The following is a 27,550-nucleotide window of genomic DNA, read 5'->3' on the forward strand; positions in this document are numbered from 1 at the left end:
GCTTTGGCCTGAAACATCTTTCAGGACGGAGTCCAGCTCCCTGAGATCCTGAGCCTGGGCTTGAGACTAGACTCGGTCCCCGTGGCCTTGGGTGCCCTGGGTCATCAGGGAGCTGGTGGCGGGCCTCCGGCTGGCCAGGGGCGAAGCGGGGCCTGGCAGGTCATTACCGGACCCCTCTCCCTGTCCATCTCGGGCGGGACGGGGGGGGGGGCGGATCTCTGCCCACACACTGGCCAGGACCGGTGGCAACCGTCTTTCCACCCCCACCCCCACCCCCACCCCACTCCGCCTGCAAGAGTTCTCCTGCCGTCTCCGCCGGGGCGGGTCGGCGGCCTCAGCGCGGGCCTAGCCGGAGTTGGCGGCAGCCTCTCGGGGCCGGGCCGGGGCGGGGCTTGAGAACCCGGGAGCAGCTGCGGGCCGGGGGCGGGGCTGGGGGCGGGGCCGGCCACCGAGCTGCGCGGCCCGGCGCGCTCGCACTTGGACGCCCGGCGCCCCCACGTACACACCCGGGCTCCGTGGGCTCCCCCGCGAGGCCTAGCTGGTGCATCCCCCGCCGGGGACCCCCAGGCCCGCCCCGCCCCGCCCGAGCCAACCGAGACGGCGGCGCCGGCGGGAGGAGCAGAATGTCCTTCCAGGGAAAGAAGAGCATCCCCCGGATCACGGTGAGCGCCGCTCCCAGCTCCCCGCCGGACTCGCGCCTCCTGCCCCCTGCGTCGGGCGGGGCCTGGCCTCTGGGCCCGGGGAGGACCTTCCCGGCCCCGCGCCGGGTCCCCTTCCCTCGGCGTCCAGGCCCCCCCGCCCCCCGCCTCGCCTTGCGCCCTGTCCCGGCGCTGCCCCCTCCTGCCCAGCTCCTTCCCGCGCAGCCGGGGGGCCCGCGGGTGCCGCGCTGGACCCCCTCAGGGAACCGGCTCCCCTGAGACCCCCTCCCTCTGCGCCTGGGGAGGGCTCGTGCCTGGGGGTGGGTGGGGGCGGGGAGGCCCGCTTCCTAAAGCGCAGATGCGCCTCCCCCTCCCCTCCCCGCGGGGCCTCTCTCGAAGCTCCGCTCGGAGTTGGCGGGCTGCGCGGCCCTTTGTTGACACCGCTGGTCCAGCCGCCGGCCTCGGGTGCAGAGATGCCATTCCCGCGCAGCCCGCCCCTCTCCCCCCTCCCCCCGGGCCGCCCCCGCCACACCGGGAGCTCTTTGTCCCAGACAAAGCAGCTGAGGCCGGAGCTCAGCCCCAGCCCCCAGAGCCCCGGAGCCCCTGGCCACCTGCAGCCCTCCTTGGAGCTGGAGTTTGGAGGCCCCCGGCCCGGGTGGTGGTGGGGAGAGTGCTCCCTCGTCACTGAGCGGGCACCCAGGCGGCTCGGCTCCCTGGAGAAGACCCTCTAACACCACCCGCCCCAGGTGGGGGAGGTCCGACTGTCCGCGCGCTGGGCTGCCAGGAAACAAAGCCGCCCCCTCCAGGCGGCCGGGAGCCCAGCGGAGGGAGGGAGAGGGGTAGGGCCAGAGGGAGGGAGGTGCCTGGGGGCCCCAGGGGCGCCTGGGAACCCGCGGATTCAGCCCCAGCTCTGCGCTTGGCTTCGGGGAAGGGTCTGGGGTTGCCAGTTCACTTCCTGAGACACTCAGGGAGGAAGGAGGGGGTCCTGCCTCAGGACTGGCCCAGATTCTGACCTGAGACAGGAAGCCCACTAGGGCTGGATGGGGTGGGGAGGGTGGCCCCACCTCTGGGTGGGTCAGAGGTCAGAGGCCAGGTGGCCAGGTCAGGAGACTGTCACTCTGGTCCTGAGGGCCGCTGCATTCCTTTCTTGGCTCCAAACCTGGGAAGGTGCCCAAAGTCTGAAAACTGGGGGTCGAGTGGGGACTCAGACCACCGTCTTCCTGCCCAAAGCCTTCCCCTTCCTCTTCTTGGGTGTGTTTGAGTGGAGTGGGGTGTTGGAGTGGGGACCCTGCAGGAGGAGGCAGCCAGGCTCTGACACTGGCTCGGGAGCTGGGCGAGGTGGGTCCTTGTGATATGACCGGTCAGGGTCCGGCCTGGGGCCCAGGGGGCTGGGCAGTGAACCCCTGAGGACCTAGCAGGGAGACGCCCCAGCAGCTGGGGCGGGGCGACGGGGTAGACCAGAGCTGGCGGCGGGCACCCAGTAGGTACTGTCAGCTTCAAGGGCCACACTGTTTCTGGTGCAGCTCCCCAGTCCAGCAGGAGAGCCATCTTAGGTGACTCGGGAATGAACGGGTGCGGCAGTTCCAGTAAAGTTGAGCTATGGGCGTTGAAATGTGAATTTCATATAATTTTTATGAGTCTCAATATAGTCTTCTTATGATGTCTTTCAGCCAACATGAGATGCAAACCATTCTTGGCGCAGGGCTGGGCAGACTGTACAAGCTGGGGATCACGTCTGGCCTGTGGCTCGTCAGCCACCCTTCTGTAGACTGTGGGGTGGAGGTTCTACTTTTAGTCAATAGAAATCTGAGAATTCATCCCAAACTGTTAGATGCTAATAAGAATAGAGTGATGTGCTCTGGCTCATAAGCCATGAATTATTTATCCTCTCAGCAGCCTCTGAGAGAGCTGCTGAGTGCCCTCCACACTTCCGTTCTGGCTTCAGGCTGATACTGGGTTTAGAACCAGAGCTCCCAGCTGGAGTCCCAGCCCGGCCTCTGGGTGGGCACCCAGGAGCCCTGGGCCAGGGCCAGACCCCCGTGAAACAGCTGTGCTTCCGGCTATCTGAGCCCCAGGGAGTGTGAGGTTCAAGGTTGTGGGAGAAAGTGCCGCAGGGCTGGGTCCTCACCCGTCATCTTGCTCTCGGCCACCTCCTTCCTTCCTGCGTTTCTCTGCATTTTGCTCCACTGAGGCCCAGCCGTCACTCCGCACCCTGTACAGTCCATGACCGGCTCCCCATCTCCCCTCCGTCCCAACCGTCAGAAGTGGACCGATGGTGGCCCAGCTCCGTGGCGGGGGGTGCCTCTAACAACCGCACTTCCTGACACTTTGTTCGCCTCCTTGGGGCGACCTCCAGGCGGCACCAGAGCCGGCAAGCACCCCAGTGTCTTCCTGGCCCGCACCCCCATAGCTTCTCCGTCATCAGCTCCTGCCCCCCCGACTCTCAGCCTCTCTGGAGTCCATCTCTCATCCACCCCATGATCCCAGCCAGGGGGCCCCCGCATCTGATCCAGACACACGGACACCACTGCAGCCACGGCCTGTGTCTGTCCTTGAACACGAGGAGCTCTTTCTACCCAGGCCACTGTGATCTCTTTATAAGCACTCAGACATAGCTTGAGGCGCCCGTGGTGGCCCGCTGATGACCCCCCAAGCCCAGCACATCCCACCCCAGCTCGCCACCGCCCCCCCCCCTCACCCCCCCCCCCCCCCCCGCCGCCACCCGTCCTGTATCAGCCAGGCTCCTCTCTGCCCCGGGCCTTTGCGCGGCTGCTCCCTGGCCTGGGCCTGAGTCACGGCCACATCAGCTCCTCAGAGAGGCCCTTCCCGGTCCCTGCGGCAGCCCCGACGTGTCCCCCTGTCTGTGCGCTTACGAGGGTCGCCGCCTGTGACGGCTGCGTGCGTGACGTCTGTCTCCCCCCACTGGGATGCGGCTGTCCCACGGGAGGGCCCTGCCTGCCGGGGCCTGCTCTAACCCCCACCTCCCAGCACTGTCTCAGGCCACGGAGATTCTGGAAGGAGCTTGGCCCGGCTGTTAGCCGGAGCCGCCTCTGCAGGTGGACAAGGAGGGCCGGCCTTGCAGGCCTGCAGGGCCAAGCGAGACGTGGCCCACTGCCCCCTCGGCCTGGGCTTTAGAAACTGGGCAGCACGCGTGATGGCATGCCCGTGGTCAGACACGCAGCTGCTCGCACTGACATGGCCTTGCCATGATGACGCGGGAAGCCGGCTGGGCGATTGCGCCCCTCCCCATGTCTTCGGTGAGGCCAGACCGCCTGACTGTGGGTGTGCGTCACGTGCGGGGCCTGTGAGCAGCCGCCTCCGAGGGCCACCGCCGCGGGGTGGGGTGGTTAACGCTGCGGGCTCTGTGCTGGTCTCACACGCACAGACGGTGTCCGCAGGACACACACAGACACGTGAAGGTGTCCATCATGACTTCAGAGGGAAGCTGGTGCTCAGCGTACCACTGGGTCACTCGGTGTGGGCAAACTTGCCCCCATTCATTTGTTTTTGACAGAGTGACCGCCTCCTGATCAGAGGGGGGAAGATCGTGAACGATGACCAGTCCTTTCATGCTGACCTGTATGTGGAGGACGGCCTGATAAAGTGAGTTTCTGCCTCTTCAGGGTCACCTGTGTACACCTTGCTCACACGCTGCCCGGAAGCTTACTTCTGGGTGAGATCCGCGTGAATGTTTCTCTCTTTCCCACAACCACGGTCCCTGGAAACAACTCCAGCCCCTCCCGTGCCTTCATTGAGGCCGAGGCCTCCGAGAGCAGGATGAGGCTTCCTCATTTCTCTGTCATCACAGCTTCAGCACCTGTGGGCTCACAGTAGGTGCTTAATAAATGCTTAGGTGCTTAATAAATAGTGACCACACCTTTTCGTTTCTCTGCTCGTGTCTGTCAGGCAGCTCCAGCCTCCGGTCAGCAAGGCCGCGAGTGGACACCTAAGTGACCAGCACAGGGGGGGAATCCCTCGTGCTGACCATCCTGAGCCCCTGGGGCTGGCTTGTTCTCCAACAGTGTCGGGGGCGGGTCCAGTTAGGCCTTGGCCGTATTGCCCTTCGCTTCCAGGACAGGAGCCCAAGGGCAGGCGTCCCAGCTCTGCAGCGTTGCCAGGGGCCCCATTCACGTTCGCTCAGGGATCTTCCTCACCAGCGGAATCTCTGTTGCTTTCAGACAAATTGGAGAAAACCTCATCGTCCCTGGGGGCATCAGAACCATCGATGCCCATGGCCTGCTGGTCCTGCCAGGCGGAGTCGATGTCCACACGCGGCTGCTGATGCCCGTGCTGGGCATGACCCCCGCCGACGACTTCTGCCAGGGGACCAAGGCCGCCCTGGCGGGGGGCACCACCATGATATGTGAGTGTTGTTCATGGCCGGGGGCGGGGGGTCCGTCCCAGCCTCAGGCCTCTGACTGGTTTGCATGACGCAGGAAGCACCTTCCCTGGTGGAATGTTTTCAGGCTGGTTTTCTCTCTCTTTTTAAAAATTTATTTATTTTTTATTGAAGGATAATTGCTTTACAGAATTTTGCTGTTTTCTGTAAAAACCTCAGCCTGAACCAGCCGTAGTTCCTCTGGACTGCATGCACTCTGAGAAGGGCTGAGTGGCTGTGCCCAGCCCAGGTCCTCAGCCTGAGTGTGCTGCCTTGGCCACCGCTGGAGCCCTCCTGGGGTTTCCACGGGAATGTGCCCATAGTTTATTATTTCCTAGGAAGCCAGCAGCTGGCCAAGGACCTGGTTTGGAAAACCCAAGTGCCTTGGGCAAGTTCAGGGGTGGTGTTGGCAGACACATTTGCCCCTGAACCTCGCCCCCTCTGAGGCTTGGTTTGCAGAAGCCACCTGCTAGCGTGCAGAAGAGCTAAAGACGGTGGAGGCGGTGTTTTAGAGAAAGGATGATAAAAATACTCTTATCCGATCAACAACCCCTAGAGGCCTCATGCCAGGCACAAGCCCGGTTCTGATGTGCCTCAGCTCTGTGCAAGGCAGAGAAGCCCAGTTCACAGCTTGTGAGGGGTTCACTTCCCACCCTGAACTTGCTTGTGGTCAGTTCAGGAGCTCAGACAGGACACCAGCGTTTAGCCCCTCTCCTTCCCTGAGACCCGTCAGCTCCACGGTGCCCAGGGCAGGTGCCTCCGCTCGGGCTGGACCTGGTCCAACCCTGGCTGCACCGCGTCCTGGCGGTGACCTCAAACAGCGCACGGTTAGACGTCACGCTTCCCTGGCGCTTGGGCAGGAGGCAGGGGGTGGGAGGGTGGAACAAGCGGGGGCCTGTGGTTGCCAGGCTGCACGCGGGCACACGGCGGGCAGTGCCACTGCCTCCTGGGAAGGGCGGCTCCGGGTGCTCAGGGTGACTTCTCAGGCCACGGGCAGGCACTGCGGCACCCCGGCCCGGTGTGGCTTCCTGAGCTACGAAGGGGCCAAACCCAGCAGCGGTCCGCCCTCCGGTCTGATGAGGGCGCACTCTCGTTCCAGGCCCTTGGTCCTGCTGGTCATGGGGCGCCTGGGCTGAGCGGGACGCCCTCCTGGTTGCATCTCCCGCTGGCGCAGAGGTGTCAGATGGGCTGTGAGGATGGAGGTGCTGCAGGCATGGGCTGGCCTCCGCGGGGCTGCAGCCGTGAGCGCCCGCAGGACAGCGTGTGCGCCAGAGCCATGGGAGGCAGAGGGGCCCGCGTGAGGGGTGTGCGGGGAGGCACGACGTCTACCTGTAACCTCGGGCGTGCCTTCCCACCAGCCACCCCCCCAGCTCTCTTCCTGCACCTTGCAGAGGTTGTGAGTGGGGTGTGGACCGTGGACGCAGGGTTGCTGGCGGGGCCGGGGGGACAGTGCAGCATCCATGTGCTCTCCCTGGTTCTCCAGGGCGGGAGGGGACTCTCCCTGGTGTCCATGGTCGGTGAGGCATGCCGGAAGCCAGCCACACGTGCCGCTGTGGGCAGGCTCGCAGGTTCAGCACCGTGGACGGCACGACACCCCACCCCCATTCACCAGGCTCTTTAGGGGTGTGTCCGCTGGGGAGCGAGGCCCTCCTCTCTGCCCAGGGAGAGGCTGGGGACAAGGGGCAGGACGGATGGACAGTTCCCAGCAGCCGCAGCCCCACATAAGGCTTGAGGTCTGTCCTCTGCTTTCCTCAAACGTGCCTCCTGGTCTCCTGGGAGCACGAAGCTGCTCTCCCTTGGAGACCCAGGCGGTCGTGGTGGCCAGAGTGGGGGACTTAGCTGAGCACGCTGTCCCCGCAGTGGACCACGTGTTCCCCGAGGCGGGGGTGAGCCTGCTGGCGGCCTACGAGCAGTGGCGGGAGCGAGCGGACGGCGGGGCCTGCTGCGACTACTCCCTGCACGTGGACATCCCCCGCTGGCACGAGGGCACCAGGGAGGAGCTGGAGGCCCTGGTCAGGGACAAGGGTGAGCAGCCGGCCGGCCGGGCGGAGGGGCGGCTGCGGGGCCTGGGCTTCCGGGGCCAGGCGGACGCTGCATCCGGCCGACTCCAGGGCAGGCGGCCAGGCGTGCGGTACGTTGGACAGAGCCATTTGAAGATCTGCTGGGCTGAGGGGTCAGCTGTGCCGCACCTGGGGGCCGCACCCCGGGGCCGTTCTCTTCACAAGGGGACAGAGACACAGCTGTCTCCACGGCCCCCTTTTGTCTTGGGCCCGGGGGAAGGAAAAGCATGATAAGCCTTCTTAGCCCTGAAGATCCTCTAGAAGGAGATGCCTTAAAACTCATAGTCCTCTACTGCTGCCTCAGCAGAAACAGGACGGTTTATAAACAGGCTTAAATATTTTTTTAAATCAAAAGTCCTGAAGCTAAAACCACATCAAAGTTTATAGTGGATTTGAAGGAAAGTTAGGTGGATGATGTAACTGACCTCTGGTGATCAGCGTTGAGTGTGGTCTCAGCTCACAGCCGGGAGTGGAAGGTCAGCGTCAGAGGGGCCGGCAGGGATGGGACCTGGGATGGGGGTGCTGGCGTCAGAGTCCAGGCCAGGCCAGGAGTCTACTGCTCTCTCAGCCTGGGAGACAGTGAGCCTACCCCACTGCATACCTGACGGAGGCAGGGAGGTTTCCTCCAGGCCATTTTCCCCAGTGTGATGGACCTCAGGCCCATGACCTTTGGCACTCAGGAGCCCTCACCCGGGGGCAGGTGGGGGCCTCAACCAGGCAGCAGCTCTACCTCCTGGGTCCTTCCCTGTCTGGCCTGGGGGTCTGCAGCCTGGTGGCTCAGAGCAGAGGTGCGAATGGGCACCTGCAGCCATCACCCCACCCCGAGCTGCTGGGGCAGGGGGCAGTGATGGGGGCCGTTAGTGAGGGGCAGTGATGGGGTCGGGGCGCAGGGGGGTTAGGGACAGTGGGGGTTAGTGATGGGGTGGGGGTGGGGGGGTTAGGGACAGTGGGGGGTTAGTGATGGGGTGGGGTGGGGGGGGTTAGGGACAATGGGGGTTAGTGATAGGGCGGGGGGGGGTGGTTAGGGACAGTGGGGGTTAGTGATGGGGCGGGGGGGGGGTTAGGGGCCATGGGGGGTTTGCGATAGTGGATGTGGGGTGCATTAGAGAGGGTTGTGCGGGTTCTCACCTGCTTTGCTGCTAGGGAACAATTGGTTCCTGACCTCAGGTTTGAGGAGCTGGAGGGGCTTGGATGTCTCTGCCCCAGTGTGGGCTGGTCTGGAGTGTGTGGGGCCAATGCCCAAGGTCCGCCAGGCCAGCTGGTGAGGCCCTTGGGAGAGGCCACCCTCACCTGGCAACCCAAATGCCAGGGAGGCTCCTGGCCTCTGACCCCTCCTGCTTCCCCCCAGGTGTGAACTCCTTCCTGGTCTTCATGGCATACAAGGACAGGTACCAGTGCACGGACGGCCAGGTAAAGCCCGGAGCAAAGGTGGGGGGGCGGGGCAGGTAGGCTCTGTGGTGCTGTGGGGCGGGACCTGAGCCCCACATGGTCTTGAGGGGGGCGGGGCCTCAGCCTCACGTGGTCCTGAAGTGGGGGGTGGGCAGGCTCCAGGGCGCTGGGGGGCGGGGCCTCAGCCCCACGTGGTCCGCCTGTGTCTGTCTCCCCAGATGTATGAGATCTTCAGTGTCATCCGGGACCTGGGGGCCGTGGCCCAAGTGCACGCCGAGAACGGGGACATCGTGGACGAGGTGGGGCTGGTGGGGTGACCCCTGCCCTTGGCCGCATGAGCGCAGATCCACAAACCCGGGGGAGGGGTCCTGGAATCTGGCCCGGGGGGATAGCTAGCCCAGGAGGAAGGCCAGACAGGTGGGGTGCTGGGAGCCTTCGGACTCTTGGTCACAGCAGGTTTTCCCCCATCCTCATACGTCTGACCTTAAATTCTCCAAAACCGAGGTGTTGCTTCCTGGGGTGGGAGGGGCGCGCAGAGGTGGGTTCCCGTGCCCTCTGGCCCAGGATTGGGCCCTCTAGAACTGTTCCTTCTGCCCATGGGCGCACCTGTGGGGTTCGTGGCCCAGTCCTCAGTTGAGGCCGCTGCCCGGGGAGGCCCTGGCCCTTCTGCCCATGCCCCACCTTCCCCACAAGCCCAGGCCTCTGCCCCCCTGTTTGCCCACCAGCCTCAGTGCCCACAGGGGCCGGGCAGTGGAAGGGGGCGCGGGGAAGCTTCCCGGCTGCCTGGGGGCCTGGGGTGGGGGGGGGTCACACACACAGCCTCCGCCCCGACATTCCAGACCCGCAGAGAAGTTTCCAGGGACTCACTGGCCTCTCTGACTCCCAAGTTCACCAGGAGTCCTGTGGCGTTCAGGGCAGTGCAAGCTGCGTGTGTCTCCAGGGCGGGGGGCTGGGCCGGGAGGAGGCACACCCCAAGTACAGGAGGGTGGGAGGTGCGTGCTGGGGGAGGGGCTTGTTGGGGGTCGGCTCCTCCCCCGTTCTTCACCCAGAGTTCGTTCACACCTGCGGTGCTGTGCTCAGACCTGGGGGTGAACCAGCCTGAGGCGGCCCCACCCCTGGCTGCGCAGAGCCCCCAAGGCCGCCCCGTGCATGCACACCCCAGCCGTGAACGCCTCTGTGCGTGCACACCCCACGCACACACCCGCTGGGGAAGCAGCAGAAGGTGAGGCTGGGGGGCCTTATCCTTCTCACTCAGGAGGCCTGCGACCCCGGGCATGTCTGGCCCTCCGCGCCCTGGGGCTCCCTCAGGAGGTGAGGCTGGGGGGCCTTATCCTTCTCACTCGGGAGGCCTGCGACCCCAGGCATGTCCGGCCCTCCGCGCCCTGGGGCTCCCTCAGGAGGTGAGGCTGGGGAGCCTTATCCTTCTCACTCGGGAGGCCTGCGACCCCGGGCATGTCCGGCCCTCCGCAGCCCTGGGGCTCCCTCAGGAGGTGAGGCTGGGGGGCCTTATCCTTCTCACTCGGGAGGCCTGCGACCCCGGGCATGTCTGGCCCTCCACGCCCTGGGGCTCCCTCAGGAGGTGAGGCTGGGGGGCCTTATCCTTCTCACTCGGGAGGCCTGCGACCCCAGGCATGTCCGGCCCTCCACGCCCTGGGGCTCCCTCAGGAGGTGAGGCTGGGGGGCCTTATCCTTCTCACTCGGGAGGCCTGCGACCCCGGGCATGTCCGGCCCTCCGCGCCCTGGGGCTCCCTCGTCCGTAATTCGGGGAGCTGGAGTCACCCCCTTCAGAGCGCGACCCTTCTGCTCCCCCCGAGTGCTCCGGGGTGGGTGATTCTGCGGTCTCAGGGCCACGTGTCCTGGGCCGTGGACTGCCCCCATGCAAGGCCCTCCGGGGCCGGGCTGGAACCAGGTGTGTGTTTAGGAGCAGAAGCGGCTGCTGGAACTCGGTGTCACCGGTCCCGAGGGCCACGTGCTCAGCCGCCCCGAGGAGGTAGGTGCGAATCTGTGGGGCACCCCTCAGTGGGCCTTCATTGGGGTGGGCTGGGCCCAGGGGCAGGCAGGACTGTGACCCCACTCTCCTCGCCTGGGGGTGTGAGCCAGGGCTCCCGGCCCCCTGACCGCGGGGCCACGCTGAGGCCTGCACGCGAGACTCAGAGGGCAACGCGGTCTGCTTTAGGGTGGTGCGGGCCAACACAGATTCGGGACTGGAGCCCCGGGATCCTGGCCCCCGGGTGCCCCTCTGGGCCAGACATCCGTGGGTGGCTGGGGCATCGCGGGCTCACTGTGGTCAGGAGCCCTGGCCCTCGCGTGGCCTGAGCAGCCCGTCTGCAGGTGGAAGCCGAGGCCGTGTACCGCGCCGTCACCATCGCCAGGCAGGCCAGCTGCCCCCTGTACGTCACCAAGGTCATGAGCAAGCCTGCAGCTGACGTGATCGCCCGGGCCAAGCGGCGAGGTGGGTGCTGGCCAGGGCGGGGAGGGGCTCGGGGGTCGCTTCCGTCAACAGCCCCCCAGAGCGGCACAGAGTGACCCCATGGGGACGCAGCGGGCCTGCCGGCCTCCTCAGGGGCCTCTCGCAAGAGGGGCGCGGGTGTGGCCTGTGGGGGCGCCTGAGGCTCCCTCTTGTCCAGACAGCAGTGGGACCTGACGCGGGGCGTTGAATCACACGTGGGGCTTAGGGGCCCCATTTGCATAGAAGTGGGTGTCAGAGCGTGTGTGTGTGTGTATGGGGTGTGTGTGCGTGGTGCGGTGCTTACGTGATGTGTGTATATGGTGTGTACATGGGGGGGTGTGGTGATGATGTGATATATGTCTGTGTGTGTCTGTGTATACGGTGTGTATATCGTGTGTGTGTCTGCACGCTTACGTGGTATGTGTCTCTGTGTGTGTGGGATGTATGCCGTGTGTGGTGTGGTGTGTATAAGCCTGCACCCTCGGGTCGTGTGAGAAGCCTCACCCAGCTGACCCCTGAGCGGAGCTGCCGCTCCCTGGACGCCTCCCGGGTGGGGACGGGTGTGGGTCTGGGGCCGGGTGCCCTCTGGGCCGTGGGAGAGGCAGGTGTGTCTGTGCCTGGCAGGGGTGAGGCGGGGGCCCAGCGGCCCTGCGGGAGCCCTGGGCAGTGCCGTGGGTGGGGAGCAGCCCTCACGGCCAGGAAGTTGAGGGGCAGGGCCTGGCGGGCGGTGGGAGGCCTGGCCCAGCCCAGGGGGCGGGGGGTCCCGCGGCCACGGTGCGGCTCACGCCTCGCTGCAGGGGTGGTGGTGTTCGGGGAGCCCATCACCGCCGGCCTGGGCGCGGACGGCTCACACTACTGGAGCAAGAACTGGGCCAAGGCGGCTGCCTTTGTCACGTCGCCCCCCATCAACCCAGACCCCAGCACCGCGGACCACCTCACTGCCCTGCTGTCCAGGTAGGGAGCCCCTGGGCCCCGCCCTGCCATCCAGGCAGGAGTCACCTGGGCCCCCCATCCAGGGAGCCCACCCCACCTCCTGGCCCCGCCCTGCGGGCACCCTCCGCCTCGTGGCCGGGCGTGGGGTGGGAGCGCTCAGGGAGGACAGGCCCCCTGGGCCCCTGTGACCCCGGCTGTCTGCAGTGGGGACCTCCAGGTGACCGGCAGCGCCCACTGCACCTTCGCCACCGCCCAGAAGGCCGTCGGCAGGGACAACTTCACACTCATCCCCGAGGGCACCAACGGCGTGGAGGAGCGCATGTCCGTGGTCTGGGAGAAGTGTGTGGTGGGTGCACACGCACAGCCGCGGGGACCCCTCCCCACGGGAGGAGCTGGTGGGACCACAAAGGGAGGCCCCTTGAGAAGCAAATTCACCGGGTGGAGTGGAGCTCGGAGCGGGCAGGCTCAAGGCTGTCCCCCTCCCCAGCCTGGTCACCCTGGGGTCCCCAGACGTTCTGCTCTGGTCCCCTGGAGAAGACTCCGTGCAGCCAGGCCCTGCCCTGGTCCTGATACACCAGCCCTGGGCACAGGGGTCCCTACACTCTGCAGCGTCTCCCCAGGAGGACCGAGGTTCCCCCAGACGTCTTTCTCACCTGGGGCCTCCACTCCTGTGACCGCACCCCTGACCTTGAGCCCTCCCTCTGGGCTGAGGCCCTGACCCCAGGCTCCTGGCCACCACCGGGGGCCAGTCACGTTCTCTGGGGACAGATGTTACTGTGGAGACATCAGCGTTCACTTGCCCACAAAGCGAGCGTGGAGATGGGCTCGGTGCCCGGGGAGGACCAGACCTGCAGGCCTGGCTGACGCACGCTGCCCTCAGCCTGGAGGGCAGCCGCATCCACACGAGAGCCCGGAGACCAGACCCTGCATGTGGCCGGGGAGGGGCGCCCCTCACCCCACCTTCTGGCTTCTCAGGCCTCGGGGCAGATGGACGAGAACGAGTTCGTTGCCGTGACCAGTACGAATGCGGCCAAAATCTTCAACTTTTACCCGAGGAAGGGGCGGGTGGCCGTGGGCTCCGACGCCGACCTGGTCATATGGAACCCCCGGGCCACGAGAATCATCTCTGCCAAGAGCCACAACCTGGTGAGTGAAGCTGGTCCCATGTGGAGGCCATCTCGGGGTCTGGGGGCACCCTGCAGCCATCCTGGATGTCCTGGGACAGGCAGGGCCAGTGGGGGCAGGGGGCCCTGTCTGGGGGGAGAGCTCGCCTGCTCTGTGCCCCCGGGAGATGTTCCCGAGGGGCCAGGGTTGCAGGCACGACCACCCGCCCTGAACCCCAACCCAGCCGAGTGGACTCTCCCGCCGGGGCCCTGGCTCCGGAGACTCTGAGCAGCGCCAGGGCCTCCCGCTGGCTCAGAGGGCCGCTGTCCCCCCAGAACGTGGAGTACAACATCTTCGAGGGCTTGGAGTGCCGAGGAGCCCCGAGCGTCGTCATCAGTCAGGGCCGGGTTGTGCTGGAGGACGGGGCCCTGTGCGTCACCCCCGGGACCGGCCGCTTCATCCCGCGCAAGACCTTCCCTGACTTTGTCTACAAGAGGATAAAGGCCCGCAACCGGGTGAGCCTGAGCCGGGCGGGTGGGTGGGCGGGCAGGGCCCTCAGGCCTGCTCACGGTCAGCCTGCTCCTGGCCGCCCTGCTGTCGGGAAGGCGCAGTGGCCTCACCGTTCCGGGTGGTTCCTCGCCCACGTTCGTGACCAGGCCGCCCACGCCACTGCAGAGAGTGTGGGCGTGAGGCCAAGGAAACCCCGAGTGGCCGCCCCCAGGGACATGGCCACCATGCCTAGCAGAGGTCATCCAGCATTTCCCTGGAGCAGACCTACCCTTCAGTGAACTCAGGAAGGAGAGTGGGACGCGTAGACAGTGTCCGTGAGCCCTTGTCCCTCACTGGGGCTTGGCCAGCGGCCCGCTGCGTCCAGCAGGCGCGCAGGTGGTCGTCCAGGCCCTGCACACATGTGCAGGCGGTTCACGCGTGCGCACGGGGGTACACAGGCCCAGCTGCACACGCATGCCTGGTGACTACACATGCGGGTTGGCTTTATCTCAGCCCCATTCCCACTTGTCTAGGATGACATCGTCTGAACTTGTATTTGGAGGGACCGCTCCCTGGCAGGGCTGGGGCGGGCATCGGCTCCTCCCCAGGGCGGGAGCGGAGGCCGCTCTGACCCACAGGCGCTCCTGTCTCAGGCTGCTCTGCCCGCAACTCTGCACCCCCAGACCGCCCTCCGCACGCTGCCCCGCCTCGGGGGAGGGGGTGTGCGTCCACACGTGCAGGTGGACACCCCTGGGGGTGGAGGGCCCTGCCCTCAAGCCCGAGGCCGGCTCAGCACCCCTCACACCGAGCCCTTCGGCCCCCAGCTGGCGGAGATCCACGGTGTGCCCCGAGGCCTCTACGACGGGCCGGTCCACGAGGTGATGGCGCCCACCAAGCCGGGGGGCGTCGCCCAGGCCCGTGCATCCTGCCCTGGGAAGATCTCCATGCCCCCTTTCCGTAACCTGCACCAGTCGGGGTTCAGCCTGTCCGGTGAGTGGAGCCTGGGGCGCTCAGTCTCCTCAGGGCCCTGAGGACCGTGTCCAGCCCCCAGCCCCCGCATCTCACGTGAGGTGCACAGGAAAGGGGGCTGGGAGACTCAGGGGTTCACCTGCAGCCGCCAGCTCGAGCCTCTGCTTCCAGGGTCTGGGCTGTGGGGTGTGGATTTGCAGGGAGGCCCTGAGCCCAGGCTCTCCCTAGAGACAGGCCTCCCTGCCCACTGGGGGCTGACCCAGCCCCTGGCGTCCAGTCCCTGCCGGCCTCCAGGAACCCAGCCTTGTCCTGAAGGCTGGCGCCAGCCTTCTCTCATCCCGGGGCCCGTGCAGGGCGAGACCCAGAGGAGGGACGCTGGGGCTGGCCTGGCTTGTGACCCTCCAGACAGGCTTCCCGGAGGGCCAGCCCAGACCTGCAGGCTCCGGCCGCAGGCACACCTGGCCTAACCAGCCTGCTCGTCTGAGGCCTCGGTGGGGGAGCCGCCAGGCCGTCCGGGAGCGTGGGGTTTGCAGCCCTGGCCCCCAGGGTGTGGCGGGCGGGTCTGCGTGCCCCCAGCACCGCCTCCACCCCGCCCTCCCGCAGGCTCGCAGGCAGATGACCACATCGCTCGGCGCACGGCCCAGAAGATCATGGCGCCCCCCGGCGGCCGCTCCCACATCACGTCGCTGTCCTAGGTGCTGCCGCGGGCGGCCGGCCCCGCGACCTTCCCTCCCTTCCTTGAACCCACTCTGTAAGGTGCTTGGCCTCCCCTTCCCCTTCCCAGAACCTCTCCCCTTGGGGTCCCATGGCCTGTTACAGGGAGCCCCCTCAGGAGAGGCTGAATGGGGGCGGTTTCACTGCCAGGGCGGGCAGAGGGGCTGGGCGTGCTGGCGGGGGCAGCTCAGGGGGCCCTGAGCCCAGGGGCCTCGGAAGGCAGGGCCTGGGGAATGCCCAGGACGGAAGGCAAGGGGCATGGTACCCTTGTCCCCGACTCGAGTCACCGCCCTGGGGAGACCCCAACTTAGCTGCCATCCCGGCCCCACCCAAGCTGCTGTGACTTCAGGGGCCCAGGGGATGCCGTGTGGGGCAGCTGCACTTCTCAGACTTCCCAGGGACCAGACCCCCACGCAGTCCATAGAGCCCCTCCTCCTCCAGGGGCCCCGGGGGCCCAGAGCTGAGTGCTTCCTTCTCCTACGACATGTGTTCCCAGTAGTTGATTAGAGAAGCCGTCTTGTGTGCTGAGGGCACTCTAGCCAGGAACCTGCATGCCGCCCGCAGCCCAGCGGCCCCAGTCCCGTGGAACCGAGTTGATTAAAGGCATCTGGACTGGAAGCCACTGGCGTGTGGAGAGCCCCGACTTCTCTGCCCCTAGGCCGTCCCCCAGGGGTTCGTGTGCGGCACCCTCGGGAATCCCCTGCAGCCCCCTGGTCCTGCCTCTAGACGGCTGGGAGGCCGGGCCGCCAGACGACTGCAGGACTGGCCGGGCCAGGCCTGCCGGGCAGGGGCAGGGCTGGGTCTGGGCTGTGGGCAGGGCCTCCGCCTCCCATTGGTCTGCTGGTCACAGAGAGCCAGACGCCCAGAAGGAGAGGGGCCCTGGGAGGACCCCTACGCACGTTCTAGTTGGTGGGCGCAAGCCGCCCAACAGGGCTTGGGGCAGTACGGCGCGTGGAGAGCTCACGCCTCCAATGGGCAGCGGGGGACGAGGAGTGGCCTGCATCCTGCCCAGTTAAGGCGGAGCAGGCTGGGGCTCTGATCCAAACCCTCAGACGGTGCTCCTGGGGTTGTACTGAGACCAGCGTTCATTGCACCAGCGGCCCCTTCCCCAGGGACAGACAAGGCAGTTGGGGGGCCAGACCACACCCGCAGGCCGGCCAGTGACTCAGGAAACAGGCACGCTGTCCCTTAGGGCCTCAAAACGCACCTGAGATGCGCACACAAAAACACACGAAACACGGCTTTCTACACCACGCCCGCCCCGCCCCCTCTCGCGCAGTCCCGCCCCGCCTCGCCCCCCACCCCTTGCACCTCCCTGCCCAGCTCCGCCTCCGACATTGCCTGGTCTCCACCCAGAACTCTGGGGGTTGGCACCACCACCGGGCATCCCGCGGCGCTGCCCGCCTCCAGACCCGGGCTCCCCAGTGCTCTGGGGCCCCACGTGGGCTCCCCACTCTGGGTGAGGGGGACCCGTGAGCTGCTCCAACCTGGGGCGTTCTGGTCCCGGCTGTTTTCAAGGTTCTGCCCCTGCCCCCCAGCAGGCCGCACCTCCACCCCACCCCAACAGCGGCCTCGAGGTTTCTGGGGCAGGTGTCAGGCGTCCTCCCCAGGCCGAGGACCGGAGCTCCGGGAGGCTCTGGCCCGGCAGGAATGCCCCGGTCACGGACAAGCGTTCTCCACCTGCGGCAGGAACAGAACACGCAAACCAGCCGACACCAAGCGGTTCTCATGTTTTTCTCAGAGGTGGAAACTATACAGGAACACGGCAGAAATGACCAGAACGTGTGTGTCTATAAAACACTCTTCAGGCCCATGCCCCTCCCCCGTAATGGACAAGAACCAGGCGGACCCCGGACACCAGCGCGGGCTGGCAGGGGGCTGGCTATGTACAGCAGGCGGGACAGGACCCCAGAGGACCCCCGGGAAAGCCTGGGCGGGGCCTGCGGCCCCCTCCACCGTCACGCGGGGGGCGCCCACCCTCTGTGCTGCCCACTCTCAGCCACATCGGCAGCCTCTTGACACCACGTGCCCCGAGGGCCAGAGGGCAGACCCAGCGGTCAGACCATCCGGTGCCGTCCGGCCGGGTGCCGCCGGCCTGGGCCTGGACACACCGGGCAGCTCCCTGGGAAAGTCGACGCTGGACCTCCGGCCTCCCCATCTCTCTGGAGGCCTCGGGTCTCTGGTGGGGCCTGAGCTGACTCCTTGGGTAGCGGGCAGGGGTGGCCTAGCTGCTCCCAGCTGAGGGGCAGATGGCACCGCAGGCAGGCAAGGCCGAGCGCATGCCGTCGCTGTCCGCCGAGGCCTCCGCCGCGTCCCCAGGCTCGGGCGTGGGGTCCTGGCTCCTCTTCAGCCTGGGGAGACACATGGGGGCTTTATGTAGCCTCGCCAGCGGCCCGGGACGCCGCTCGCTGGCCCAGGGCCTGTCCGGGTCTCCCGGGGTACACCCCCACAGGAACACGGCCTGGGGCTCCACACAGACCACTCCTGGGCATCTCCGCCTGGGTAGAAGCCCCTCTGGCCACACTGGCTCAGCGGGACGTGCGGCCACAGGGGGCATCCAGCCGGCCCCTCTGTGGGCTCTTCATGGCCCTCGGGCTCGGGGCAGCAGGCTGGCAGGTCTCAGCTGGTTTCCAGCCAGAAACTAAAAAGAGGCAGGTCAGGAATTCTGGAACAAAGTGCTTGGCTGAGTCCCATTACCACCCATGCCTTGACCTCCAGGGTGGTGGCCAGTGTCCTAAACCAGGGTCCACATGTCATCCTGGCCACTGAGGCAGGACAGAGGACCAGTGAACCCTGTTCAGCTACTAGACCAGGACCACCTCCTCCAGGAAGTCCTCCGCATCTCATCCCACCCCTCCTCCCCCGGCGTCCACAGCACTGGGCCTCTCCATTCCACCATGGCAGGTGGCTCAGCTCTTTGAGGCCTGTCATATCTTCCTGCCAACGAGCCCCGCCCTTCCTGCCCCTGGCCCCTGAGTGGCTGAGTGAGGGGCGGGTTGATGTAACAGCTGGGGCCCCGCACCTGGGCGGTGCACCCAGGGCCCGCCCAGAGACTCTGTCCATTGGTGGAAAGTGCCCAAGCTTAGACCTTAAAGGGCCGATGAGCCCCTCCCCAGCAAGCCTGCACAGGGGCCTCCCCCACCCCCCAGGGCTGCTTCTTGGACTTCCTGAGGAGGGTGAGGGTCAGGCTTCCCAGCCCCACTGAGGCCACATGCCTGCTGCGGCCAGAAAGCCTTGGCCCGCTCCCCAAACTCCTTTCTGCCTTGTTACTGGCCCCCAACACGCACACTCACTTCTCTCTGTTAAAAATCACAAAGTCCTGCTGGATGGCGTCAAGGCAGTCCTGAAGGTAGTCATTCTCCTGGTAGTCAGAAAGAGACACGAGTGAGCGCCTGCCAGCTTCCCTCGCATCCTGCAGGGAGGTTCCCGGGCATCCCTGGTCTGTTGCTCCCGTGTGCCTGCCTTCTCCCTCCCTGGCTCTCTGAGGAGCCCACTCTACCCCAGGCGGCCAGAGCGCATGGGAGCGGGGGTCTCCTGGTGACCCCCCCTTAGCCAGTGACAGAGGCCGCCGTGTTGGGGCGGCCATATGGTCTGCAGAGCCAGACGGGTCCAGGAGCTACACTGGGCCGGCTCCTCCACACCCCCTCCACCCTGGGTCCTCCTGGTCACTGGACCCTGGTCACAAACCCAGCTGAGGGTCTGCTTCCGGGACCTGCCTAAGAAGGTGGGCGGCAGGGGTGGTCTCAAGAAGCAGAGTCTCCAGCTGGGGACTGGAGCTGGTCCCACACTGGCCAGATCCAAGGCGTGTCATAGGTCCCTGGCACGCAAAGCCCTGGTTACTGAGACCCTCGCCTCAGGAGTGTCTGGAGAGGGTGTGGGTGGTGGGTTTGCCCTGGGACCGTGGCTCTGGGTGGTCGTGGTTGGCCCCAAGGTGTCTGAGTCTCAGACTCAAGGCTGCCAGGGGGCAGCCCAAGGCACAGCGTGGAGACGCCCGTCTGGCGGCCCGGACAGCTCACTGGAGACCAGGCTGGGATGTCCAACCCCAGAACTTAAGTGGGCTAGACTCACTGCCACGAAGTTTCCTGCCTCCAACTGGGGCTCTGATAGGGAAGGAGTGGGCCTCGGACACGGGAGGGGCCCGAGAGGATGCTAGTGCAGGTTAGCCCCATACCCCCGCTCTCCTGAGCCTGCGGGAGGGCCCCACCCCTGCCGGAGAAGAGGGACCCCCCACCCCATTCCTGCAGACGAAAAAGCACTCGCCCCCACGCCCTGCCCCACGGGCTCTGCTGCCATGCGTAGCCCCAGCGGGCAGGCGCTGGACCTGCTGGGAAGGAAGGTGCCGCTCGCCCAGTGGGCAGGACAGGCCTGGGAGGGGGCTGAACAAGGCGGAGTCTGCCCTCCACAACTTGGGGCTAACTCCCTGCAGGAGCCCTGGTGTGAGTATGTCCTAATACACTGCAGTTTGGAAACCTGGAAGAAAGGACGGCCCAGGTGAAGCGGTCAGAAGGTTCAGAACAGCCTTGGAAGAATGCTGGGATAGGGAAAGGCTCAGAGACGTGGGCAGCTGGAGCGGCCAGCAGACTCAAGAGTAAAGACCCACAGACCCCCCAGATGACCGAATTCTTCTGGAGGGCCCGAGGGATGTGCTTTCCAGCCAGAAGACAAGGAACGAGCTGGTGGGGACACGGTGCCCTGGGGAAGCCCCGTGGCTCCCGTGTAGTTCAGGAGGATCTGCTCCAGGACCGAGTGCCCCAAAGGCCATGATGGGATCCCGGACAGTGGCAGCCTTCACCTCACCTAACTCAGCCACACTTAGCGGGGTGAAACCATGGAAATAGGCCTCCAGGCTGGAGAGGCAAGCAGGACACCCCGACCCCTGGCATGCTGAGGGTGCCTGACTGATCACAGTACTTTCAGGGTCAGAGGTGGACGGCCAGTGCTCACACACACACACACACGGACTCAGATCAAGCGTGCATGAGCACCAGGCTGATGTTGGCCACGTGGATGGAAAGTCACAGCTCTTTTCCCCATTTCCAGATCGAATTCTGTTCTCAGACCTGGACCTGTGGGCTGAAGCAGGGGCAGGCTCTTGGTCAGGAAGGCCCGAGCAAGTGTACATGGCAGCAATACCCCAGTCCTTCCCAAAGGTACCCACGACCACTTCCCTGCATATCTGCACACAGGAGGGCAGACGCCCGGCTGTTTAGAGGGCTGTTGAATACAGGTGTGAACTGATACTTGGCCCACGTCCCTCTTCTCCCCCTGGCGGCTGTATGTATAACCAAGATGGATGTATTAATACTTGGTATCTGGCCGAATTCTCTTAGTTCCTTGACCTGTGGAGTAGCAGCTATTCATATTATCATGGAAAAGCCCAGTGAATGCTCCTGAAAATAGTCTCTCTCCCAAAACCAGCCTAGAAAGGAAATAACAAACAAACCCACATCCAGAGTGGAATGGCAGTGCCTAGCACCACCATCTTTGAGTGGTGTTTTCAGTCTTTGCCTTTTGAGTCTTTGCCTTTATCTGTGGGGATCTGAGGGCTTCAAACAGTGGTAAAGAACCTGCCTGTCAATGCAGGAGGCACAGGAAACACAGGTTCGATCCCCAGGTTGGGAGCATCCCCTGGAGGAGGGCATGGCAACCCACTCCAGTGTTCTTGCCTGGAGAATCCCAGGGACAGAGGAGCCTGGTGGGCTACATTCATGGGGTCGCAGAGGCAGACACGACTGAGTGAGCACAACCCAGCACAGAGTGGATCCGAGGATGCTACTCCTGTTGTTTTTCCATTTAATTCACGAGCCTGGCCCGCGGAGACCAGCTGGCTTGTGGCCGGAGGGGGAGAAGGGACAGATCTTAACCCAGTGGTGGCCCGAGCCTCTACCAGAGCTGACCGACACAGCTGCCCACTGCAGCACGCGGCCCTGACCTCACAGCGCATTCCTCCCGACGCCCGTAGCACAGAGGGCGGGCACTAGTCTGCATTCACCGAGGACGACCGAGTACCGAGCCGGCCCCCAGTTACCACGGCTGGGGTCTCTTTTCTGACTTCACAGGGGTGTGAAAGTGACAAGCAGACAGCAGAGACCGCACTTCAGATTTGACCTGGACCTTTTCCAGGCTGGCGATACAGGATCCGACCCTCTGATGTGATGCCGGGCAGCGGCTATAGCTCCTGCTCAGCCCCGCGACCCTGAGGGTGAAAACTGACACTCAGACACCCACCCTGGACCCAGATGCACCCTTTTCCACTTTCAGTATTTGATAAAGTACACGGGAGTGTCAATACTGAGTTATAAAAGAGGCTCCGTGCCGGATGACTCTGCCCGACTCGGGGCTGACCTGAGTGCTCTGAGCCTGTACAAGGCAGGCCGGGTGGACTGTGATGTTCAGGAGGTGAGGGGTAGTAAATGCAAACTGACTTCCGATTTTCCAGCTTAAACGGAGTCATCAGCCCTGCCAGTGCCGATGGTGACTGGACAGGGGCACAGACTCCGGCCTGAGTCAGTGCTGGACTGAAGCCAAGGGCTACTCAGAGGTGGGGGTGAGGTCATGGCAGGAGGTGACCCCCGAGGCCCGGAGACCAAGGGAGGCGCAGGATGAGGGCGCAGGGGAGCGAGGCTGGGGCGGGCGACGGGTGCAGAGGCTGTCCACCATCTGGGGGTCAGCGGGGGGTGGGGAGGAGCTGAGCTGTGTCTCACAGCCTCCCTCACCCAGGTTCTCCCAGGACGAGAGGCGAACCGGCCCGAGGAGCCGCTCGGAGGTCGGAGCGGCATTAGAGGCGGACGGTGTGGGCAGCGACGCGCCAGGGCCCCGCCTTCCCGAGGTGCCTGCGGTGCGCGTGTGCCGTCAGCTGGGGCTCTGGGGCGTGGCCCGTCCAGCTCGGGAGCACCTCTCTGGCTAGCGGCACACGTGCGTGGCCCCATGGCCTGCTCGGGCTTCTGGAGCCTTTGCCACGCAGGCTCAGGAGGCCACAGAAACGTATGATGACCCTCTGGGGCTCCTTGCCGATGACTGCTGGGCACAGGGGCATAACCTACACTCCGATCCCTACATGTCCGGCCGCTCCCCCTGGACTCCGCTGAAACTCAGCCTTGCTTCCCCCCACACCCCACCCCCAGCCACTGTGCCAGCGATGGTTCCGGGCACACAGCCCTCAGGGCGGATACCCACGGGCCCTATCAGTGCCAGTGCCTCACCCAAGGTGGGCAGCAACAGGGCCCGGGCATGCAGACAGGGCGCCAATCCTTAACTCTGTCACAAATGACCTGCTGAGCAACTGAGACGGAGTTCTTAAGCCCTTCAGAACGCCCTGAGGATGCAAGGGGCCCAGAGGAGCTGAACTGTCTTAAAAAATTAGAACAGTTTGGCGGACCCGCACTTGTTGACCCAAGAACTCACCAGAGCCCCAGTCGTCAAGGCAAGGTGGACCCGGCAGGACAGACACACGGATCAGTGGGCTAGAAGTGCAAGTCCATAAACAAGCCCCTCCGTTCACAGTCAATTCATTTTTGAAAATGATGCCAAGCAACTCAATGGGGGAAAGATGAGCCCTTTCCATAAACAGCACTTGGACGACGCAGATCCACATGCAGAGCAGTCAGGCTGGGCCCCACCTGACACTGTGCATAAAATCGACTCAAAACAGACCCGAGCCTCATGCATAAGACAGAAGACTACAAAACACAAGGGTGCATCTCTGTGACCTCAGGTGAGGCAACGGTGTCTTAGAAACGACACCAAAAGCACACACGAGGAAAGAAAAGACAGACACGGGACTTCATCAGAACCGAAGACTGCTGCAGACGGTGTCCACCTGAAGAGAGAAAGCCCACAGACTGGACGATGTTTGCAGATTGTCTAAGACACTTGTGTGCAGAACATGTAAATAAATCACACTTATCAGTCAACAGTAAAAAGTGGAAATAAGGAGTGTTGATTTCAGCTCTTTCACACAAAGAACTCTGAGCCATCGCTCCCAGTCTGACAGCAAGAAGAAAGCTGGACCAAGGACTTCTGTGATGGTCCGGTGGTTAAGAATCCACCTTCTGATGAGGGAATGCAGGTCGGAATCCTGGTCGGGAACTAAGATCCCTCACGCCACATGCTGCAACAAGTGAGTGTCGCAGCTAAGACCCCACAGTGACAGAGTGTTAGTCGCTCAGTCATGTCCGACTGTGCGGCCCCACGGACTGTAGCCCGCCAGGCTCCTCTGTCCATGGAATTCTCCAGGTAAGAATACCGAAGTGGATTGCCATGCCCTCCTCCAGGGGATCTTCCCAACCTAGGCATTGAACCCTAGTATCCTGCATTGCAGGCAGATTCTGCACCATTGAGGCACCAGGTAAGTTTAAGAACCAATAGGAATTCCCTGGTGGCTCAGACGGCAGAGTCTGCCTGCAGGGAGACCTGGGTTTGATCCCTGGGTAGGGAAGATCCCCTGGAGAAGGAAATGGCAGCCCACTCCAGCATTCTCACCTGGAGAATCCCATGAACAGAGAAGCCTGGCGGGCTACAGTCCATGGAGTTTCAAAGAGTCACACGACTGGGCGACTTCATGTCATTTCCTAGAGCTATAGTAAATAAATAAAGCAGGACCAGCCTGCAATGCCCCCGCTGAACACCAGGGGCCGCCATCAGCAGCCCACGGAATGGGGAGGGGATGGGGGCCCACCTACCTGTTCCCTGAGGAGCCAAGGTTTCCAGGGAGGCCCCTGCACCGCGGAGGAGCTGGCACCTGTGTCTACCTAGGACCCAGGCATGGGGCTGCACAAGTTCCCCCAGGTGTCCTCACAGGCTCCAATGGACCCAGGAGCAGGGGGACGGTGGCGGGCTTACAGTGTCGCTGCTGTGACCCTGCCATCCATTCCTGCAGCCCTAGTTGTGTCGTGAACTCCAGCCAGATCCTGGGGACAGGCCCAGACTGGATCCGCTGCTCCCCAGGGGAAGCCCTACTTCCAAGAGCAGGACTGTGGGGGCTGTGACAGGTTACACCACGTCCCTGGGGTGGGGTCCTGACCCCTTTCCTAGGAATGTGAAATGAAGTCTCCACAGATGCCATCAGTCAAGTGAATGGGAGGTCGCCCTGGACTTGGGGTCCCACACAGTATGAGCAGTGTCCTCATGAGAAGAGGCAGACTCATGCACATGCACACACACACTAGTGCACTCACACACATACCAGCACATGCACACACATGCACACACACACACGCACACACGAGTGCACTCACACACATGCACACACACAGAAGTGCACAGGCAGGCACACACAGGTGTACACACATGCACGTGCACATGCAAACATGCACACACAAGTGAAGTCACACACAGGCACGTGTGCACACATGCACACACGAGTGTACTCACATTTGCACATGCATATGCACACACATGCAGTCATACACATACAAAACACAGAAGTGCAAAGACATATGGACACACAGTGCATGCACGCATATGCACACGAGTGTACTCACACACACACACACAGAGGTGCACAGACATGCACCTAAATAAGGTGTACACACATACAAACACATGCACACACGAGTGCACACACACACAAACACATGCATGCACACACAGGCACACACAGGTGCCCTCAAACACCTGTATACATACACACAAACACATGTGCACACATATGCACACACACAAGTGCACTCACAAACATATGCTCACACGCACACATACACATGAGTGCACTCACATACACACGCACACACACACACACACATGAGTGCACACACACACAGGGAAATGACCCCGAGACCATGGAGGCAGAGCCTGGCCCCATGTGACCCTCCAGAGCTGGGCAGGCAGGAGAGCCCCTGTCCCCCCACCACAGAGGGAGTGAGGGGCCAGAGCAGAGGCGGCCGGGTGCCGGGCCGCGCTCACCGACGGGCAGCTGTCCCTGCTGCTATCCCGGGACCTGCTCTTGGCCAGACGCTTCTTCTTCTTGTGCAGCGGCCGCGACTCCAGGATCATCTCCTCCAGCTCGAAGGTGGGGTCGCAGTGCAGGCGGCCTTTCTGTGGAGGATGGCGCTGAGCCAGTGCCCGGCTACCCTTGCCCGCCCCAGCCACCCCGGGTCCATGGGCTTACGTTGGGCACGAAGCCGGGCTCCACCTTCTTCTCGCTCAGCTCAGCCCACAGCACACCGGCCAGAGCGGGGGCCGCCCGCACGTCCTGCAGGCTGGACACACGGTGCTTGGGATTCACGGTGAGCAGCTGGAACAAGGCCCTGGTCAGCGGCCCCGGTGCAGGTCTCGTCTCCCCGGACCCACCAGGAGGCGGCGGCTGCAGTCCGGCTCCCTGCTCTCGGTAACCAGCTCGGCACCGCGACAGGACTAACGCTCACGGGCCCAGGGCGGCCCTGCAGGACGGGCCACCATCACAGCCGCCCCTTCCAGGGGGAGCCACCAGAGACCTCACCCAAGGCTTCCGCAGCAAGGCATGTGGATCCTCCCCACCCCACCTGGGCCTCTGGGGGCCACGGTCCCCCTTGGGAGCCACCTAGGCCAGTGTGGACGCAGCGGCATGTGGTGAAGGCTGGTTAACAGCCCCTCTCGGGGGCTGGGAGGCCTCCAGGTGCTCAGGCACATTACCAGGGCCAGAGGTCCCTGGGCACCGGCCAGGACGGCCCAGTCGGGCCCTGCATGCCCAGCACGCCCCTCCTCGCTTGTCCTAAGGCCTCAGGGCACAGGGTGTTTGAGGCGCACCGCTCCGAGTAGGGAGCTAGCAGGCCGGCCGAAGGGTGACCCCGGCCCAGCCCTGGACCCCGGGAGGGGAACACCAGCTGCAGCACCACCACCTCAGGTCTGCACAGGCTGAGTCCCCGGGGGTGCTACAGACGTGTGCTCGGGGCCCAGGACAGGCAGGGGGTTCTGGAGTCTTCCCTGCTTGCTTCTGGTGCGGGGGCTGGCCAGGCCACTGGCAGCGGACAGTGGCTGCCCACCTCCAACAGGACGAGCCGGGCCTGAGTGGGACCAGGCCCCGGCCGCCTCCCCGACACACGCTGGGGTGACCTGCCCTGAGCTGGGGTGTCAGTGACGGAAGCGGCCGCGAGGCTTTGATTAGGTCATAAGGACTGACAGCCGCCCCAGCGCTCACACAGGCGGAGCCGCGACAAGACAAGGAACCCGGGGCCGGGCCAGGCAAGGAGCCCAGGCGGCGACGGACACGCGGCCCAGGAGGCCCTGGCTGGACGCCGTCCCCGGCCCGGCGCTCCGGGCTGCCCACCCTGCCCCCCGTGTCCGCCGGTCCGCACTCCGGGCAGGGCGGGCGCTCACCTTGCGCAGCAGGGCCACCGTCTCCTTGGACCAGGCGGGCACGTACTGGACACTCACGGTGCTGAACAACTGCACCAGCGACTCCACGGCGCTGCTCGAGTGGATGTCATACGGCCTCTGGGCAGGGGAGGGGGGGCTGCAGCAGGCGCCTCCCCCGTCACTCGGGGGCACCCCGCCCCACCCCCAACCCCATCCCAGGGCAGCTGGGGACGAGCCCAGGAGGCCAAGCCTGCACCTCAGCCAGGGAAACGGCCAGAGAGGCCGCCGCGGGCTGGGAGGGAAGCACCGCACCCCTGCCCCTCCCCCAGCAGAGGGCCTGGCCCCGGGGGACCAGCTGCAGAGGGGGCGGCCGTCTGAGGGTGCCGTGCCTCCGGGGCCCCCATGAAGGGATGGGAAGGGCAGCTGGGGGCCTGACAAGCCTCCGGCCTCCTGGGCTGCGGGACTGGCTGAGCTGTGGCCACTGCGGGGAGGGCAGGGGGACCCACCACCTAGGAACCTCAAGGGAAGCTCAGGGGCGGGGTGCAGCCCTGCGGGACGGTCCTCTGCCCACCCAGCCCCCTCCAGCGTGCTGCCTCACTAACGGGGAGCATGGACATCCCTGAGCCCCGGGGGTGGGGGCAGCCTCAGCTCTCTGGGCCACCCCGGGGGGTCTGGGGGCCTGGCCGACGGGTCACAGGAGCTCCGTACCCATCCTCGCAGCAGCTCGTAGGCCATCACCCCCACCGACCACCAGTCCACCTCGAAGGAGTAGCCGGTCCCTCCATTGACAAAAGACTGGAAGATCTCCGGAGCTTTCCAGGAAGGCGAGAGCAGCTGAGCATCCCCAAACAGCAGTCCCCGTGACCCCAACCCCCGTGACCCCAGCCCCCGAGGACCACGGTCCCAGTGATCGCAGGGCCTATGACCCCAGCCCCCTGTGACTCCAGCCTGCATGACCACAGGGCCAGAGACCAGGCTGTCGCCAGAGCTGGACTGGGAAGCCGCCCTCAGCGGTCAACCTGTCCTTTATCACAGGCCACTTGTCTCAATTCCAGGTCCACAGCCTAATGAGGGAGGTGGGTGGGCTGCTAAGTCACTTCAGTCGTGTCTGACTCTCTGCTGCCCCATGGACTGTAACCTGCCAGGCTCCTCT

General features: G+C 64.8%; 2 protein-coding genes across 2 annotated transcripts in view; one reads left to right on the forward strand and one right to left on the reverse strand.

The window, feature by feature from the left end:
• Positions 1–561: 561 nt before the first annotated feature.
• On the forward strand, positions 562–15,668 carry DPYSL4 (dihydropyrimidinase like 4). The gene is made up of 14 exons (XM_061163194.1): positions 562–662; positions 4,153–4,241; positions 4,817–5,001; positions 6,877–7,041; positions 8,425–8,486; positions 8,684–8,764; positions 10,387–10,455; positions 10,797–10,917; positions 11,712–11,868; positions 12,052–12,193; positions 12,823–12,993; positions 13,287–13,466; positions 14,265–14,430; positions 15,013–15,668. The coding sequence occupies exons 1-14, from the start codon at positions 624–626 to the stop codon at positions 15,102–15,104; spliced, it is 1,719 nt and encodes a 572-aa protein (XP_061019177.1). The 5' UTR covers positions 562–623; the 3' UTR covers positions 15,105–15,668.
• A 1,189-nt stretch (positions 15,669–16,857) lies between these two features.
• The window catches only part of STK32C (serine/threonine kinase 32C), a 75,412-nt gene continuing 64,719 nt past the window's right edge, over positions 16,858–27,550 (reverse strand). Inside the window, exons 7-12 of the mRNA XM_061163195.1 lie at positions 27,106–27,209; positions 26,419–26,535; positions 25,232–25,357; positions 25,027–25,158; positions 18,417–18,484; positions 16,858–17,474 (exon numbers count right to left, since the gene is read on the reverse strand). Of these exons, the coding sequence (XP_061019178.1) occupies positions 17,348–17,474; positions 18,417–18,484; positions 25,027–25,158; positions 25,232–25,357; positions 26,419–26,535; positions 27,106–27,209 (674 nt within the window). The 3' untranslated portion in view covers positions 16,858–17,347. The remainder of the gene's footprint in view (positions 17,475–18,416; positions 18,485–25,026; positions 25,159–25,231; positions 25,358–26,418; positions 26,536–27,105; positions 27,210–27,550) is intronic.

Source organism: Dama dama, chromosome 15, assembly GCF_033118175.1.
Source record: "Dama dama isolate Ldn47 chromosome 15, ASM3311817v1, whole genome shotgun sequence".
NCBI classification, from domain to species: Eukaryota; Metazoa; Chordata; class Mammalia; order Artiodactyla; family Cervidae; genus Dama; species Dama dama.

Excerpts from the sequence above, each read along its gene's own strand:
- DPYSL4 (XM_061163194.1), top strand. The coding sequence starts at position 624 with ATGTCCTTCCAGGGAAAGAAGAGCATCCCCCGGATCACG. Across the intron at positions 7,042-8,424 it reads GGCCCTGGTCAGGGACAAGG|GTGTGAACTCCTTCCTGGTC; the intron begins GTGAGCAGCCGG and ends GCTTCCCCCCAG. Across the intron at positions 10,456-10,796 it reads TGCTCAGCCGCCCCGAGGAG|GTGGAAGCCGAGGCCGTGTA; the intron begins GTAGGTGCGAAT and ends GCCCGTCTGCAG.